The sequence below is a fragment of the Microcebus murinus genome, chromosome 2 (genome assembly GCF_040939455.1).
Source record: "Microcebus murinus isolate Inina chromosome 2, M.murinus_Inina_mat1.0, whole genome shotgun sequence".
Taxonomy (NCBI): Eukaryota; Metazoa; Chordata; class Mammalia; order Primates; family Cheirogaleidae; genus Microcebus; species Microcebus murinus.
Window position 1 is genome coordinate 107330264 of NC_134105.1, and position 14295 is coordinate 107344558.

Below are 14295 nucleotides of genomic sequence, written 5' to 3' on the forward strand. Positions count from 1 at the left end.
CCAAGCACACAGGAAGAATCACAGAGCGATAACCCAGTATCCCAATGGGGTCTACAAATTTATATTACCCTTGTTTTAGAGGGAGATGGGAGAAGAAGGATATAGGTAATTTAGCTAAGGGGCAATAAATGGTTACCAGGGAGGATGGATAGATACCTGGGAGAATGAATGAATGAGGGAAACAGATTGACTTGTAAATTATTTTCTCTGGAAATTAAATTAACCCAAGAGACAGGTGTTACCATTAAAATGATTTGGGCCAGGTCTGGTTGCATTCTTGATTTTCTTTTCTGTAATATATTGAGATAATATGGAGGGGAAGGGAATTCAATTGTTCTTTTTGATGGTTCCTTTTGGTTTTATGCGGATAGAGGGAAAGCCCCTTCCAACACCCATTGATCTCTATGGGCCTTAAATTTAAAATACTCTTTATATATAAAAAAAAAAAACCGAAACAAAACAAAATACTCTTTATACCATGAAAGTCATATTTTGGGGTGTAATTTCCTGAGCTCCTTCATTACCCCTGTCTGGAACTTCCCTAGATGGTTCACACATTTAAAAGCCGAGTCAGTGGCTGTGAAGAGAGAGATTGGGTGAGTAGCCAAGTAAACAAAAGATTTGAAAAGAGAGAGGACATAGATTTGAATAAATAAGAATAAATAAGTACAAAAGAAGAGATCTAAGCACATTTCCCCATACCCCATTAAGCCACTCTCCCATTCCTGGGAATAGTCAGACCAACAGACTGGTTTGACTTCATTAATCTGATGTAGAATATTTATCTTGTCTTTTCAGTGGTCTGGATCAGTCTCTACTTGCCCTGAGTAGTTTACATAGAAGTAACGTTTTTGATGAATAATTGCATAAGGTCCTCCCTTTGGGGATGTCACAGCATCCAGGAGGCAAAAGTTTTGAAATACATACAACTGAGTAACCTCAGTAGGCTATTGACCTCTAAATGAAGTGCTCCAACTGGTGGTATTGAACTCTTTTACCATGGAGAGAGTCAAAACTGACTTTTCAATCTCATGAGTTCCAAATGCTGGGGAGAGTCCTGAGCACCAAAAATAACTTAGAATTGTGAAGCACAAGTTTGTTTGTTTGTTTGTTTTCTTTAATAAAATTCCATCTAATACATTTGTGTAATATCACTTTATGAACAAAAGAGCCCAAATTTGTAATTTGGCTGGCAATTGAAATGGAGTACCTGGTAACAGAGGGTGTCAGATAACCATGTCTACACTGTCCTGACCACCTAGGTGGAAACCATTTGTATACCTTATTGCCACACACGACAAAAATACCAGTGTTATTCACAGAAAGGATCAAGTTGCAATCTATGACCTCCCAGCCTAGAGTTTTCTGTGTCTTTTCTTCCTCATTGGGACTTGCACATCTCCTGTTTCCATGTGCCCCTGCCATTTTGTGGGAACAGAACAGGTTGTGAAATATTTGATATAAATGTTTGTTATAATATTTGATATCTTATCTCTTCCTGGAAGTTATAGGGCTTAGTTTTGTCACCTAACCAGGTCAGTCCAGACTTTTGGTCTATCCATATGTTATCTTTAGTGTGTGGCAACATGACAAAGGGAACAAGTCAGCTACCCCAAGTCACACAGGCCTGGCTTGTGAGCCGTCCATGACAGCTGGTGATTTGACAAGTGTTGACACCATGAAGGTTACCGTCAGCACCATCTAAGAAGTGTGAGAATGTTATCTGTGGAATCAAACCATAAGGTTTGATCGCAGTATTGCCCTAGTATGACACTCACTAAAGATAAAAGATAAAAATTTTCTTTGTAGTAACTTTACCTGAGCAAGAGACAGTTCTTAAGCTTCCACAGAGAGGTTTTTCTGTGTCCAGTTGACTCACCAACAGGAGAAGCATCACGGTGTTTTTTGTCTGGCTGTGGGTGCCACGTCTTGTCACACACCCATCTTCTGGACTGGTTCCACCAGGCACTCACATTTGCAGAAACAAAAATGAGTCCAGGTTCCTTTGCACGCTCTAGATGTTTGCATAACCAGCAATTGGATTGATTAGTTAATGGGGCCAGATTTGAAAGACTGGTGCAAAGGGATGCTGATCTGTGCCTGACCTGCTTGTAAAACATTAAGGGTTAATAAAAGCATGGCATAGTTTGCAAGAAGAGTCAAAATGGAAGATTAAAAGAGAAATGGGATAGATTAAGGTAGTCTTCGGTCTGCTTGCAATGTGTAGTCTTCAAAGGGGGAGACTTAAAAGAGGAAGTGTTTAAAAAGGGCCCTTTTTGGGAAGAGAAAAAGGGGAAAAATACAAAAAGGAATTTTTAGATGAAAAATGGGATTTCTTAATCCACAATGTTGGGAAACTGTCTACTTCATCAATATGTCTGCTTCAGGTGCCTGAGAACGGGCCTTGGAAATCCTTACTTTCAGGTCTCCTGCAGCAGCGGTTCTCCAATTGTCTCAGTGTGGTTTGGCTTGGCTCACATCAATCTAGGAGGAAGACATAGATGAACCCATTTTGAAATAGTTTTCAGTCACCTCATGCCTACTGATACCTCTAAACCTCCTATTCCTGGGCTTACTGAACATCACGAGGATTTAAGTAAACGATTCAGTGCCATCACTAGCTACATGCAGATGTTAACTAATATGCTTAGAGTGTATCATTAACAGGATGATAGGAGCATGGCCTTGGCCAACTGACAAGACTTGCTACCCTTTTTGACCAAGAGATCTCATGTGTACATCAAAGTTTTTAGGAGAAATATGTTGTCACCTCGCTGGGAAGGCCTTTCTAAAGTACTGTTTTAACCACATACGGTGCCATCAAAACAAGGAATAGTCTCAGTTGCTAATTTCTTTACCACTATTATACTATCAGCACCCCTAGTTGGATAGCATCAGTCCATCCACTAAACATGCAAGCAATAACTACAGAGTGAGAAGAGCCTAAAACTGAAAGTAAATTTATAAAATCAATTTTGAATGCCTGAAGGGGCATTTGGGGGCTTCCTGTAGAGTGTTGGTTTTCTCCAGACATTTGGTGAGATTTATAAACAGTGCACTGGGAAATAATTTGGTTAGGGATTTTGTAGATCCCAGGGCAGTACTGACTATCTATCTATCTAATATATTTAATTATTCCTCATTCCTCATTCCACGTCTCATCTGATGGAAGACAAGTTTAAGTAAAAAAAAGTTAAAAGAAAAGAGGCAAGGAGTTTGTTTAGCTCAATATATAATCTGTCTTATAACTGCTTAGCACCCTTTTGCATCCACTTATCCTTTTTCCACTGTGGGGCAATTAGCCTGATGATCAATAATATCAGACAGGGATAAGAACAGTGTAATAAATTGAGTGGAAAAAGAATAGGGAGGGCCACTTTGACCACATATTGAGCAGCCTTATCTGTTCCATCATTTCCTAGGGATACAGTATTTATTTCTTTAGTGTGGGCTGGGCAATGAACAATAGCAATCTTGGAAGGAAAGTGAATAGCTTTTAATAGGACAGCAATTATACGCCTATTGGCAATAGGAGTGTTAGCAGAAGTTAAGAAACTGAGATTTCCAACTTGTGCCAACTGCGTGGCAGACTCAAAAGGCATATTTGGAGTCTGTGTAAATAGTGGCAGCTTTTCCTTTTGCCAATGTGCAAGCTCTAGTGAAAGCTATGACAAAATTGACTCAAGGAGTTTTGGGGTGAGCTTTGGAGTGCCCTAAGACATTTTGTGTCCCAAGTAAGTAACAGTTGTTTGTACCCACTGGAGTTCACACCTAGAAGCTTTATGACCTCATTCAGCTAGAGTCTTTAAAAAAATAATGGAGTCTAAGAGGGCACCCTGTTCACAGAGCAAAAGATCATCAACATATGAATAAGAGTCGATCCTTGAGTAAGGATTATAGAGTTTAAATCAGCTTTGAGAATTTCAGAACATGCTCACAGTATTTCTGAGATATGTGGATCCATGTTAATTGACCCTTCTGAAGATGAATGTAAAGAGAAACTGTAAATCAGGGTGCAACAGAATCAAAAAGAAAGTTGAGCAGAGGTCATTACTTTATTATTAAAGCTACATGAGCTAAAAGGCATTTGTGTTAGTTTCTATCTTCTTGATAAAATATTTGATTTAAGCACTTATTTCTTAAGCTAATCAATTAATATTATATATTTTGGTGGTGAAATATCACATACACATGACATATATAGAAACATAGACATAGAGACAAACAGACAGAAGCAAATCTGATAGCTCTTATAAATATTTTTTATTTGCTGGCTTTTAAATATTATTATTTTCTTTTATTCAGATTATCAGTCTTTTAATTACCTATTGTATTGTTTTAAGCAATTATTAACTAGGCAAGAATTTGCCTGTAGTAAGATCTTGCCATTTCTATAAGCATTTGCTGTTTCCAGGGCCTAATATTTATACATGTATAGGTAGTCGTAGCCAGAAAGTACTCAGTTCTTCAGAAATTAAGGATACTATTTTTACTTTGAATCTTGGCTTTGGCTATCAGATTTCCAGGATCAACTTAGGCAATAATTTTTCCTTACTCAAGCACACAAAAAAGGGAACAAAGGGATAGAACACAGAAATCTCTGTGAATTACTGGAAGCTGGAATTCATACTCCCTGCAGTATTGCCATTTACTGTTAGTTCTTGTCTGGCCCAGTCTGAAATTTCAGGTCTCTAATTGAATATAAGCTTGTTAATTATGGGATCCACAACCTAGTTTAGTTCCTGTCATTACTTCTGAACTCAGTTAGGATCAAAACTTTGCACAAACTCAGAGAATGAAAAACACAAATCTGCAGAGCTTTGGAATCTGAGACAGAACTTACTCATGACTCCCAGTTGTGATAAAAGAGCAATGGACACAATGTGCCCAGTGAGTAACTCACTTGGATTCTCAGTGCCCCTAGGGGTCTCCAGGAACTCTATTTTGGAATCCATGGACAAATGAAATTTAACAGAGTTTAGCTGAGCAAAGAGTGATTCACAAATTGGGCAGCTGAACCAGAACAGAGAGAGACTTTAACACTGCCACGTGGTTGAAGAGGGTTCACGGACAGAAAAGAGAAAATGATGTTCAGAAAACAGAAGTGAGGTTTAGAAACAGCTGGATTCGTTCGTTACAGCTCAGTTTTTGTTACACTGAAACACAGTTGGAGCAGTTGGCCAACTTTGATTGGTCAAAACTCCATGATTGGCAAAAAAGGAAGGAACAGGGAGAAGTGACCATGAATGGAGAAGACTTTAGCCGAGACCAACAGCTGACATTTTTGCTTTTGAACTTTTTATTTAAAGTACCCTTTTAAGTGAAACCAATAAGCCTTAACCAAGGTTATAACTTAAGGAAGCAAGAGGTGTCTCCAAATATGTGGAGGGCAGTTTTTACGAGATCCAAAACAGCCACAGAAACAGCTCAAAGAAAGTCTCAATAGCCATAAACAAGGTTGAACCCACATTTTTGGTCCAGTCATATTTTCTAGGGCTCCAGCTTTCGAGCTGACCATGTATGCATAAATGTCTAAAAGCTCCATGTGCCCCCACAGAATACAGGAAGTCAAAAGCTGTGCATGGAAGGAAAAAGAATCAATAAATGGTGAAAGTTGCACAAATATCAAACCAGAACAAGCATTACCTGCCTGGAATCAAAGCTAGGCTGTTGAGGTAAAAGCATAGAACATTAACCAGTAGGCTACAAAGTGAATTCGCCTTTTTTTTTCCTCCAGAGAAAGTGGATTTTATTATAAGTTGAGTATCTTTTTTTCTTTAATATTCAAAATTAAGTGAAATGTATTTCTTCATTATTAATTATTGCTCCTTCTGGAGAAGTATATAGTGATTTTTTTTTCCCTTTTAGGTAATATTTTACTCTTTAATTTTGTCAAGAGAATTTTTAAAGCTACCCACAACATGTGTCTTTCTTTTAATCTAATTCCTCTATTAATACAAATAAGACAACTGTTTAGAAGAAGAGATCTCTAAAATTTATTTTTTTTTAAAATATAGAAGACTTTTCATTTAAAGGTCCATCTTTTGATCATTAATAATTAGAATTCTCAATGGTATATTTATTCCAAAAGTGACTCAGTCCAATATCCTTCTTCATAGGAATCCCAGCTGCTAATTTTTCAGGTTCAGTACACAGAAGGCAGTTTGGCAGTTCCCATGATTCCCAAAAATTCACCCACAGAAACAGACTTTAGAGACACAAAGAGGCTAGGACCTTTTAAGACAAAGACTCTCCAGAGCTTGAACCATTCGGTACAAAGAGTGTGCTGCTTAGAATCTGACATGTCTCAGACCCCCAATCTTTTCAGATGGGCTGCCTGGTGTGTTCCTAAAAAGCACACCTTCTGGATGGTGGAAACTGAGGCGAAAATTCCCCCTCATTCACAAGACAAGTTCAGGGACATGTAACAGGATGAGAGGGGAATATCATACTTTTTTTTTTTCCAGGGACCTACACAGCAAAGTTTGCCTTTAATGGATGCTATTCTAGTTTCAGCCATAAAACTGGCAAGCCTGCAGGGCTGGCTGGAAGAGTGGGCTTACATGGGAGCTTATATGGGACATGTTCTACCCTCTGGTAACCCTCTTTATAACAGAATGACACAGAAAGACAATGACAAAGAAAAGCAACAACAAAAGGTTATTTCTGAGAGGAGAGGGGTCGGACAATATAAAGAGTCATGGCACAAAAAGTACCAAATAAATGAATAAGTAAATAAATAAAACCAGAGTCACTATACCAAGACTAGACACTTATGAAAAAATTTTCTCTCATTAAATTTAAAATTGGAAAGGCAAAATAGATAATAATATTTATTGTCTGCTTAACCAGAGACCACAGAGAGACAGAGGAGAGTCAGGAATCTAACTGGTATGTAAGGTATCTTACCATGTCATCAGCTGGTCAGAGTCCAGATTCTCTTCACTGCAGCTTGCAAAAGAGCAGAGTGGCTTTGAAAATTCCGCTGACTGTCCCACACTGTGGGGATGACGAGAAATTTCCCCTTTACACTGGAAGGTTTGCTGAAAGATCAACTCACAATAATGCAGATTAATAAGACTAAGAGATTTATTTACTGTGCCACAGGGAGAATCACAGAGTGATTATTCAATATGCCAACGAGGTCCAGAAATTTATATTACCCTCATTTTAGAGGGGAGTGGGAAATGAAAAATATAGGTACTTCAGCTTAGGGGCAATAAATGGTTATTAGGGAAGATAGATACTTGGGAGTATAAATACATGGAAGAAACAGGTTGATTTGTAAATGATTCTTTTTGGAAATTAAATTAACCTGAGAGACAAGTGTTATCATTAAAATGACTCTGGTCAAGTCTGGTTGCATTCGTTTGTTTTTATTTCAAATTAATATATTGGGGGTACAAATATTTTTGGTTCTATGGATCACTTTTAAAATGCTTGAGTCATGCTTATAAGTGTGCCCAACACCCAGATAGTGTTCATTGTACCATTCTTGATCTTCTTTCCTATAATATATTGAAATAACATAGAAGGGAAGGGAATTTGATTGTTCTTTTTGATGGGTACTCCAGGCTTTATGCAGATAGAGGGAAATCCCCTTTGAATACCTATTGATATCTAGGGGCCTTAAGTTTAAAATACTCTTTATACCAAGGAGTCATATATGGGGGTATAATTTTCTGAGCTCCTTCATTACCCCCGTCTGGAACTTCTCTAGATGTTTCACACATTTAAAAGCTGAGTCAGTGGCTGTGGAGAGAGAGGTTGAGTTAGTAGCCAAGTAGCAAAAGATCTGAAAAGGGAAAGAAGAACATAGATTTGCATAAGAAGATATAAGAACAAAGAACCGATCTAAGAAAATTTCCCCATACCCCATTAAGCCACTCTCCCATTCCTGGCAATAGTCGGACCAACAGACTAGTTTGACTTCATTAATCTGATGGAGAATATTTATCGTGTCTTTTCAGTGGTGTACATCAATCTCTACTTGCCCTGAGCATTTTGCATAGAAGTAGCATTTTTGACCAATTGCACAAGCTCCTCCCTTTTGGGGTGTCAGAGCACCCAAGAGGCAGAAGTTTTGAAATACATATAACCAAAGCTAGGCTGTTGACTTCTAACAGAAGTGCTCCAAATGCTTGCAGGGTGATATTGAACTCTTGTTCTATTACCATGGAAAGAGTTAAAACTGGCTTTTCAATCTCATGAGTTCCAAATGCTGGGAAAAGAATCCTGAACATCAAAAAGAACTTAGAATTGTGATACACAAGTGTTTTCTTTTGTTTTTAATAAAATTCCATCTTGTACATTTGTGTAGTACCACTTTATGAACAAAAGAGCCCAGCGTTGTTATTTAGCTGGTAACAGAGGGTGTCAGATAACCAAGTCCGCATTGTCCTGACTATCTAGGTGGGACCCACTTGTATACTTTATTGCCACATGTGATAAAAAGACCAGTGCTATTTACAGATAGGATCAAGTTGCAACCCATGGCCTCCCAGCCTGGAGTTTTCGGTGTCTTTTCTTCCTCATTGGGACTTGCCCATCTCCTGTTTCCGTATGCCCCTGCCATTTTGTGGGAACAGAACAGGTTGTGAAATATTTGATATAAATTTTTGTTATAATATTTGATATCTTATCTCTTCCTGGAAGTTATAGGGCTTAGTTTTGTCACCTAACCAGGTCAGTCCAGACCTTTGGTCTATCCATATGTCATCTTTAGTATATGGCAACATGACAAAGGGAACAAGTCAGCTACCCCAAGTCACACAGGCCTGGCTTGTGAGCCGTCCATAACAGCTGGTGATTTGACAAGTGTTGACATCATGAGGGTTACCGTCAGCACCATCTAAGAAGTGTGAGAATGTCATCTGTGGAATCAAGCCATAGGGTTTGATCACAGTAGTGCCCTAGTATGACACTCACTAAAGATAAAAGATAAAAATTTTCTTTGTAGTAACTTTACCTGAGCAAGAGACAGTTCTTAAGCTTCCACAGAGAGGTTTTTCTGTGTCCAGTTGACTCACCAACAGGAGAAGCAGCACGGTGTTTTTTGTCTGGCTGTGGGTGCCACGTCTCGTCACACATCCATCTTCTGGACTGGTTCCACCAGGCACTCACATTTGCAGAAACAAAAATGAGTCCAGGTTCCTTTTGCATGCTCTAGATGTTTGCATAACCAGCAATTGGATTGGTTAGTTAATGGGGTCAGGATTTGAAAGACTGGTGCAAAGGGATGCTGATCTGTGCCTGACCTGCTTGCAAAACATTAAGGGTTAATAAAAGCATGGCATAGTTTGCGAGAAGAGTCATAGTGTAACACTAAAAGAGAATGTGTCACCATCTAATTGGTATTAACTGATCAACACTTAAGTGCACATGTAGCAATAACATTCATCAGGTGTCGGGCAGATGGGAGGGGGTGGAGGGGACGGGTATATACACACCTAATGGGTGCAGTGCGTACTCTCTGGGGGATGGACACGCTTGAAGCTCTGATTCTGGTGGGACAAGGGCAATATATCTAGCCTAAACATTTGTACCCCTGTAATATGCTTAAATAAAAAAAATTTTAAAAAGAGAGAATGTAGGGGTGAGGGAAAATTTCCTCGTTGCCCCAGAAGTTTCACTGAAAAATCAACACAAAATTAAGGCAGATTAATAAAGGAAAGAGATTTATTTACTGTGGGCATGGGGAGAATCATAGAGTGATTATCCAATATCCCATTGGGGTCCAGAAATTTGTATACTCTCATTTTATAGGGGAAGGGGAGATGAGAAATATAGGTAATTCTTTCTAGAAGCAATAAATAGTTATGAGGGAGGATGGATAGATATAATATTTAAGAGAATGGATGAGGGAAACAGAATGACTTGTAAATTATTATCTTTGGAAATTAAATTAACCTGAGAGACAGGTATTATCTTTAAAATTATTTGGGCCAGGTCTGGTTGCATTCTTGATCTTCTTTCCTATAATATATTGAGATAACATGAATGGGAAGGGAAGTCAACTGTTCTTTATGATGGGTCCTTCTTTTTTTTTTTTTTTTTTGCAGAAAGAGAGAATATTCCTTCCAACACCTCTTGATCTTTATGGAATTTTAATTCAAAATACTCTTTATAACAGAGTAATATTTTGGGGTGAAATATCCTGAGCTCCTTTAATAGAGAATGCTTCCTCAGGCAGATCTACAAGTATGCTCATTTTATAGTCCTGACATTAGACTGCCACAATATCCTTACATAGATAAGGTAATAAAATTTCCCTTGACAAGGAAATAGAGTCTCTTTCCTTGGAAAAGTAGGGGAGGACTTGCACAAGATAGCTCAGCAGGAGATAGAACAGTTAGAAGGAAAAAACTCAATAACACAAACAATAGGTTGAAAAGTAAACAAATTAGTTTTTAAACTACTTCCTGGATCAGTTAATATTTACCATTTGCAACTTTTTTTTTCTATCGGTAGAACAGAGGCTTTGCCCCTAAGAGCACGATATAAGGAGCCAAATACCCAGCATCTCTCCATTGTGACAACTGCAGCTTTCCTTGTCACTACTCTGGAAGTCTCAAGGAGAGCATGATGGAGAAGATTCTTCTGGGTGTCCTACTCCTTACCACTGTCACAGGAAGCGTGACCCGTAATTCAGGTAGGTGTTGAGCCTAACTGGGAGGTTTCCCGCAAGTTTCAGGGGAACTAGAGTATACCACATTTTAGTGTTTTTTCTGTTGCTGCTACTGCCGGTGTTTCAGGAAGGTACGAGTGTGTAAGGATGGTGTATACGTTATCCACTCCTGCACAGCAAGCAATCTGCCTCAAAACTCAGCAGCTTGAAGCGGCAAACGTTTATTGACTTGTACTCTCTGGGTATCAAGAAATAGGGAGTGGCTAAGATGGTGGTTCCGACCCAGAGTCTCCGATGAGGTTGAAGTCACTCAGTCAGGACTGTAGTCTCTTCTGAAGGCTCGGCTTAGAAGAGGATCTGCTCCTAAGCTCACTTCCACGGTTACTGTCAGGATTCAGCTCCTTACAGGTGAGGGCCTTGGTTCCTCACTGGCTATTGGCCATACCTCCCTTAGCTCCCTGCCGTGTGGCCCACAACTTGGCAGTGCTGTCTTCCCCAGAAGTGAGTGATGTGACACGGGGAGAGAAAGGGCCCAGTGCAGATGCCACAGCCCTATTCATAATCTATTCTTAGGAATAGCACGCTTCACACCTGCTGTATTCTATTCATTAGGAGTGAGTCAGGTCACACCCAAGGGGAGGAGAATTATTTTGGGGCGTATTTTTAAAACCACCACAGATGCTGATGAATAAGGATATACCTAGCGTAAGGAAGTCTTAGGGCTAGAGAACAGACTTTGCTTGTTGAAGAGAAACATCGTTCCCTCTCACCTGAGAGAATAAGAAGTGATGTGTGGTTTTTGCTAGAAAAAGAGCAGTCGTTACAAGGGTTGGGGTGTTCTCTCCCTGATACCCTTCAAGCCCTTTGTCTCCGTAACATGAGAGAAAATAAGAAATCTTGGAAGTAGCTTGGACTTTAAACCAAACCTGTGAACCTTAAATCAAACCTGTGAACCTGTTTCTCCCAACCTAATTGAATTACTTTTGTGAAGTTGCACAACTCTGATCCTCAGTTTCTTCATCTGTACAATGGGGATAAAAACAACATTTATCTAGCAAAGAGTTGCTATGAAGATCGCGTGAGATCAGTGAAAGGCAATATGTACTTTGTGATGTGTAACTGTTACAAAAAAAAATTTTTTTTTAAATTAGCCATAAAAAAAATTAATGTTTTGGCACCATCTTTTTCCTTGTTATCACTGCCACTAAGGACAGTCTCATCTCCTGACTTTCGAGACAGCATTTCTCTGCAGTCTTACCACCAGGAATAAGTTTTTCAAAATCTTACTCTTTTACTAAGCACTCTGTTTTGGTTCAGGTTTGTATACTGACAGGGTTACAAATCACAAATAGGGAGATAATTAGATCACAGGGCATGAATGCATAGTTTACTTTTCTGTCCTCCTAGTTCCTATCGTATTAATTGATGTTCTCTCTCTTTCTCTCTGTATTAAAGTCTGTAATCTCTCCCTTAGTTTCCTCTCCCTAAGTTCCCTGTTTCTATTCTTTGTCCAGGGTGAGCATTTAAGAAGCCCTGAATCTAGGGAACAGGAATTCATGCTGTTTTTCTATTTCCTGCTATGAAGCAAAACTAACTCAATTCAAGACTTCATAGCACTTTTAGGCTATGTCTCCCTTGATTCAGTTAGCCATTATTCTCTAACTTATTTTCCAGACCATAGCATTTATTAAATTTGCTTTCCTAAGCAAGAAAAAATAGTTGATTTTATAATGATTAAACCCTCCCCTTCTCTTGTGGATCTTAAGAAGGAATAAGTCAATGGTAAGTCATACCACGATCCTGATATTGCAGCCACAGGGAAAAAAACAATGGAAAATTGGGATACAATTTAAGAGCAATTGGCACCCCTGCAAAAAGGGGGCAGAGAGGAAAGCAAGGATGCTATAAAGGTCTGGGCCGTGTGGTTTGCACACTACTCTATTCCTTGGACTTAGCACTAGCCACAATGTTGGTCCATCACAGCTAAGCCAAGGTTCAAGATGAACCATTGAAAGTATACCTAACCTCAGCCACAGATATCTGTCCCCTGGGAGAAATCTCAGAATCTGATCAGTGGTGGGAGGATGAGGTGTTCATGACTGTGTTCTTGGTTTATCTATTACGCTCCATGTGTTAAGCTGTGTTTCATTTTCTGTGACTGGTGCTTGCTATTTTATCTGTATGAAATCTGCAAAAAAAAAAAAAAAAAATGGAGTTGGGGGCTGACATAGGACATATTTAATTTAGCTTTCTAAGAGGACAGCTGAACCAAAGGCCACCTTTTAACATTGACAGTTTGCTTATATGTCACTGAGATAATGTGGTTACAAGCACTTCATAAACTCCGGTGTGCTGTGTATACCCTGTCAGGAGGCGGCCTAGAGTCCACAGTGAGAGCGGATGACATAAGAGGGTTGACCAAATTTTTGCCTCATTATCTTTTCTCCGCAGACATGAGAGGGAAGGTGTTCATTTTTCCTGAAGAATCTGCCACAGCCTACGTGTCCTTGATTCCCAGCGTGAAGAAGCCACTGGAGAACTTCACGCTGTGCCTGAAGGCCTTCACAGACCTCACCCGCTCTTACAGCCTCTTCTCCTACAGCACTCCTTCCAAGGACAATGAAATTCTTCTCTTTGTCAACAAAATGGGAGTGTACTCGTTGTCCATCGGGAATTCTGAGATCATTTTCAATGGCCCCCCATCTCCCTACACCCCAACCCATGCCTGTGCAAGCTGGGAGTCCGCCTCTGGGATTGCTGAGCTCTGGGTGAATGGAAAACTCCTGGGGAGGAAGGGAGTGAGGAAGGGGTACTCTGTGGGGTCAGAGGCTAAGATTATCCTGGGACAAGAGCAGGATTCCTACGGGGGAAATTTTGATGTAAATCAATGCCTTCTTGGGGAGATATGGGATGTTTCCTTGTGGGACCATGTGCTCCCTCTAACGGACATGGGTGACTTGTGTAGCAGTGGCAACATCCTGAGCTGGCGGGCCCTGACTTACAAAGATAACGGCTATGTGGTGACGAAGCCCAAGGTGTGGGCTTAGGTGTCATTCTCTTCGGGCATGATTTATGTTTAGTGATAATCACATACTCTTTGAAATTAAATGCATTGACTCTATTGTCTTTTTCTGGCTCTGTTAAGATGCTGGGAACTACACCAAAAAAAGACAAGGTAGAACGTTGATATACACGATTTATTGTTACAAAAATTTATTGAAACCTTAAAATCTATACCCCCATAATATGTCAAAATAAAAAAAAATTATTTTGGGTGAATTGTGCCACAATTTTCTTTTTCATCAAACTACAGGAACTCAGGGGAACACATTGCTTCAGTATTGGTCACCAATCTTACAGAACCCTGTAGGACTGTGGGAGGCTCTATGGGGGTTCTGCGTATCTAAATCTCCAAATTCAGCAATCGATAAAAATGATGGGACTATTGGCAGAAGCTTTCCAAAATGGGAGAAGCTACTAGAATGAGCAAGAGTTTTCACAAGAACAGGGTTGTGGCAATGTTTCCCTTGTACCTACCCTGCTCTGGGAACACTCAGATAAGGGCAAAGATAAACTGCCCTGGAGTTCCTCTTCACATTCAACTTTCATGTTGCTCTCTTGGAGGGAGCTGCTTTGAGGAGCCAAATCCTTTGTTCTTGAAGGCAAAG

At 39.6% G+C, this 14295-nt stretch overlaps 1 protein-coding gene across 1 annotated transcript; it reads left to right on the forward strand.

Moving 5' to 3' along the window:
- Positions 1 to 10493: 10493 nt before the first annotated feature.
- Positions 10494 to 13896, forward strand: LOC105864458 (mucosal pentraxin-like). Its single transcript, XM_012752344.2, has 2 exons — positions 10494 to 10651; positions 13079 to 13896. Exons 1-2 carry the CDS (start codon positions 10582 to 10584, stop codon positions 13672 to 13674), a joined length of 666 nt encoding a protein of 221 aa, XP_012607798.1. The 5' UTR covers positions 10494 to 10581; the 3' UTR covers positions 13675 to 13896.
- Positions 13897 to 14295: the final 399 nt, after the last annotated feature.

Excerpts from the sequence above, each read along its gene's own strand:
- LOC105864458 (XM_012752344.2), top strand. The coding sequence starts at position 10,582 with ATGATGGAGAAGATTCTTCTGGGTGTCCTACTCCTTACCACTGTCACA. Across the intron at positions 10,652-13,078 it reads AAGCGTGACCCGTAATTCAG|ACATGAGAGGGAAGGTGTTC; the intron begins GTAGGTGTTGAG and ends TTTTCTCCGCAG.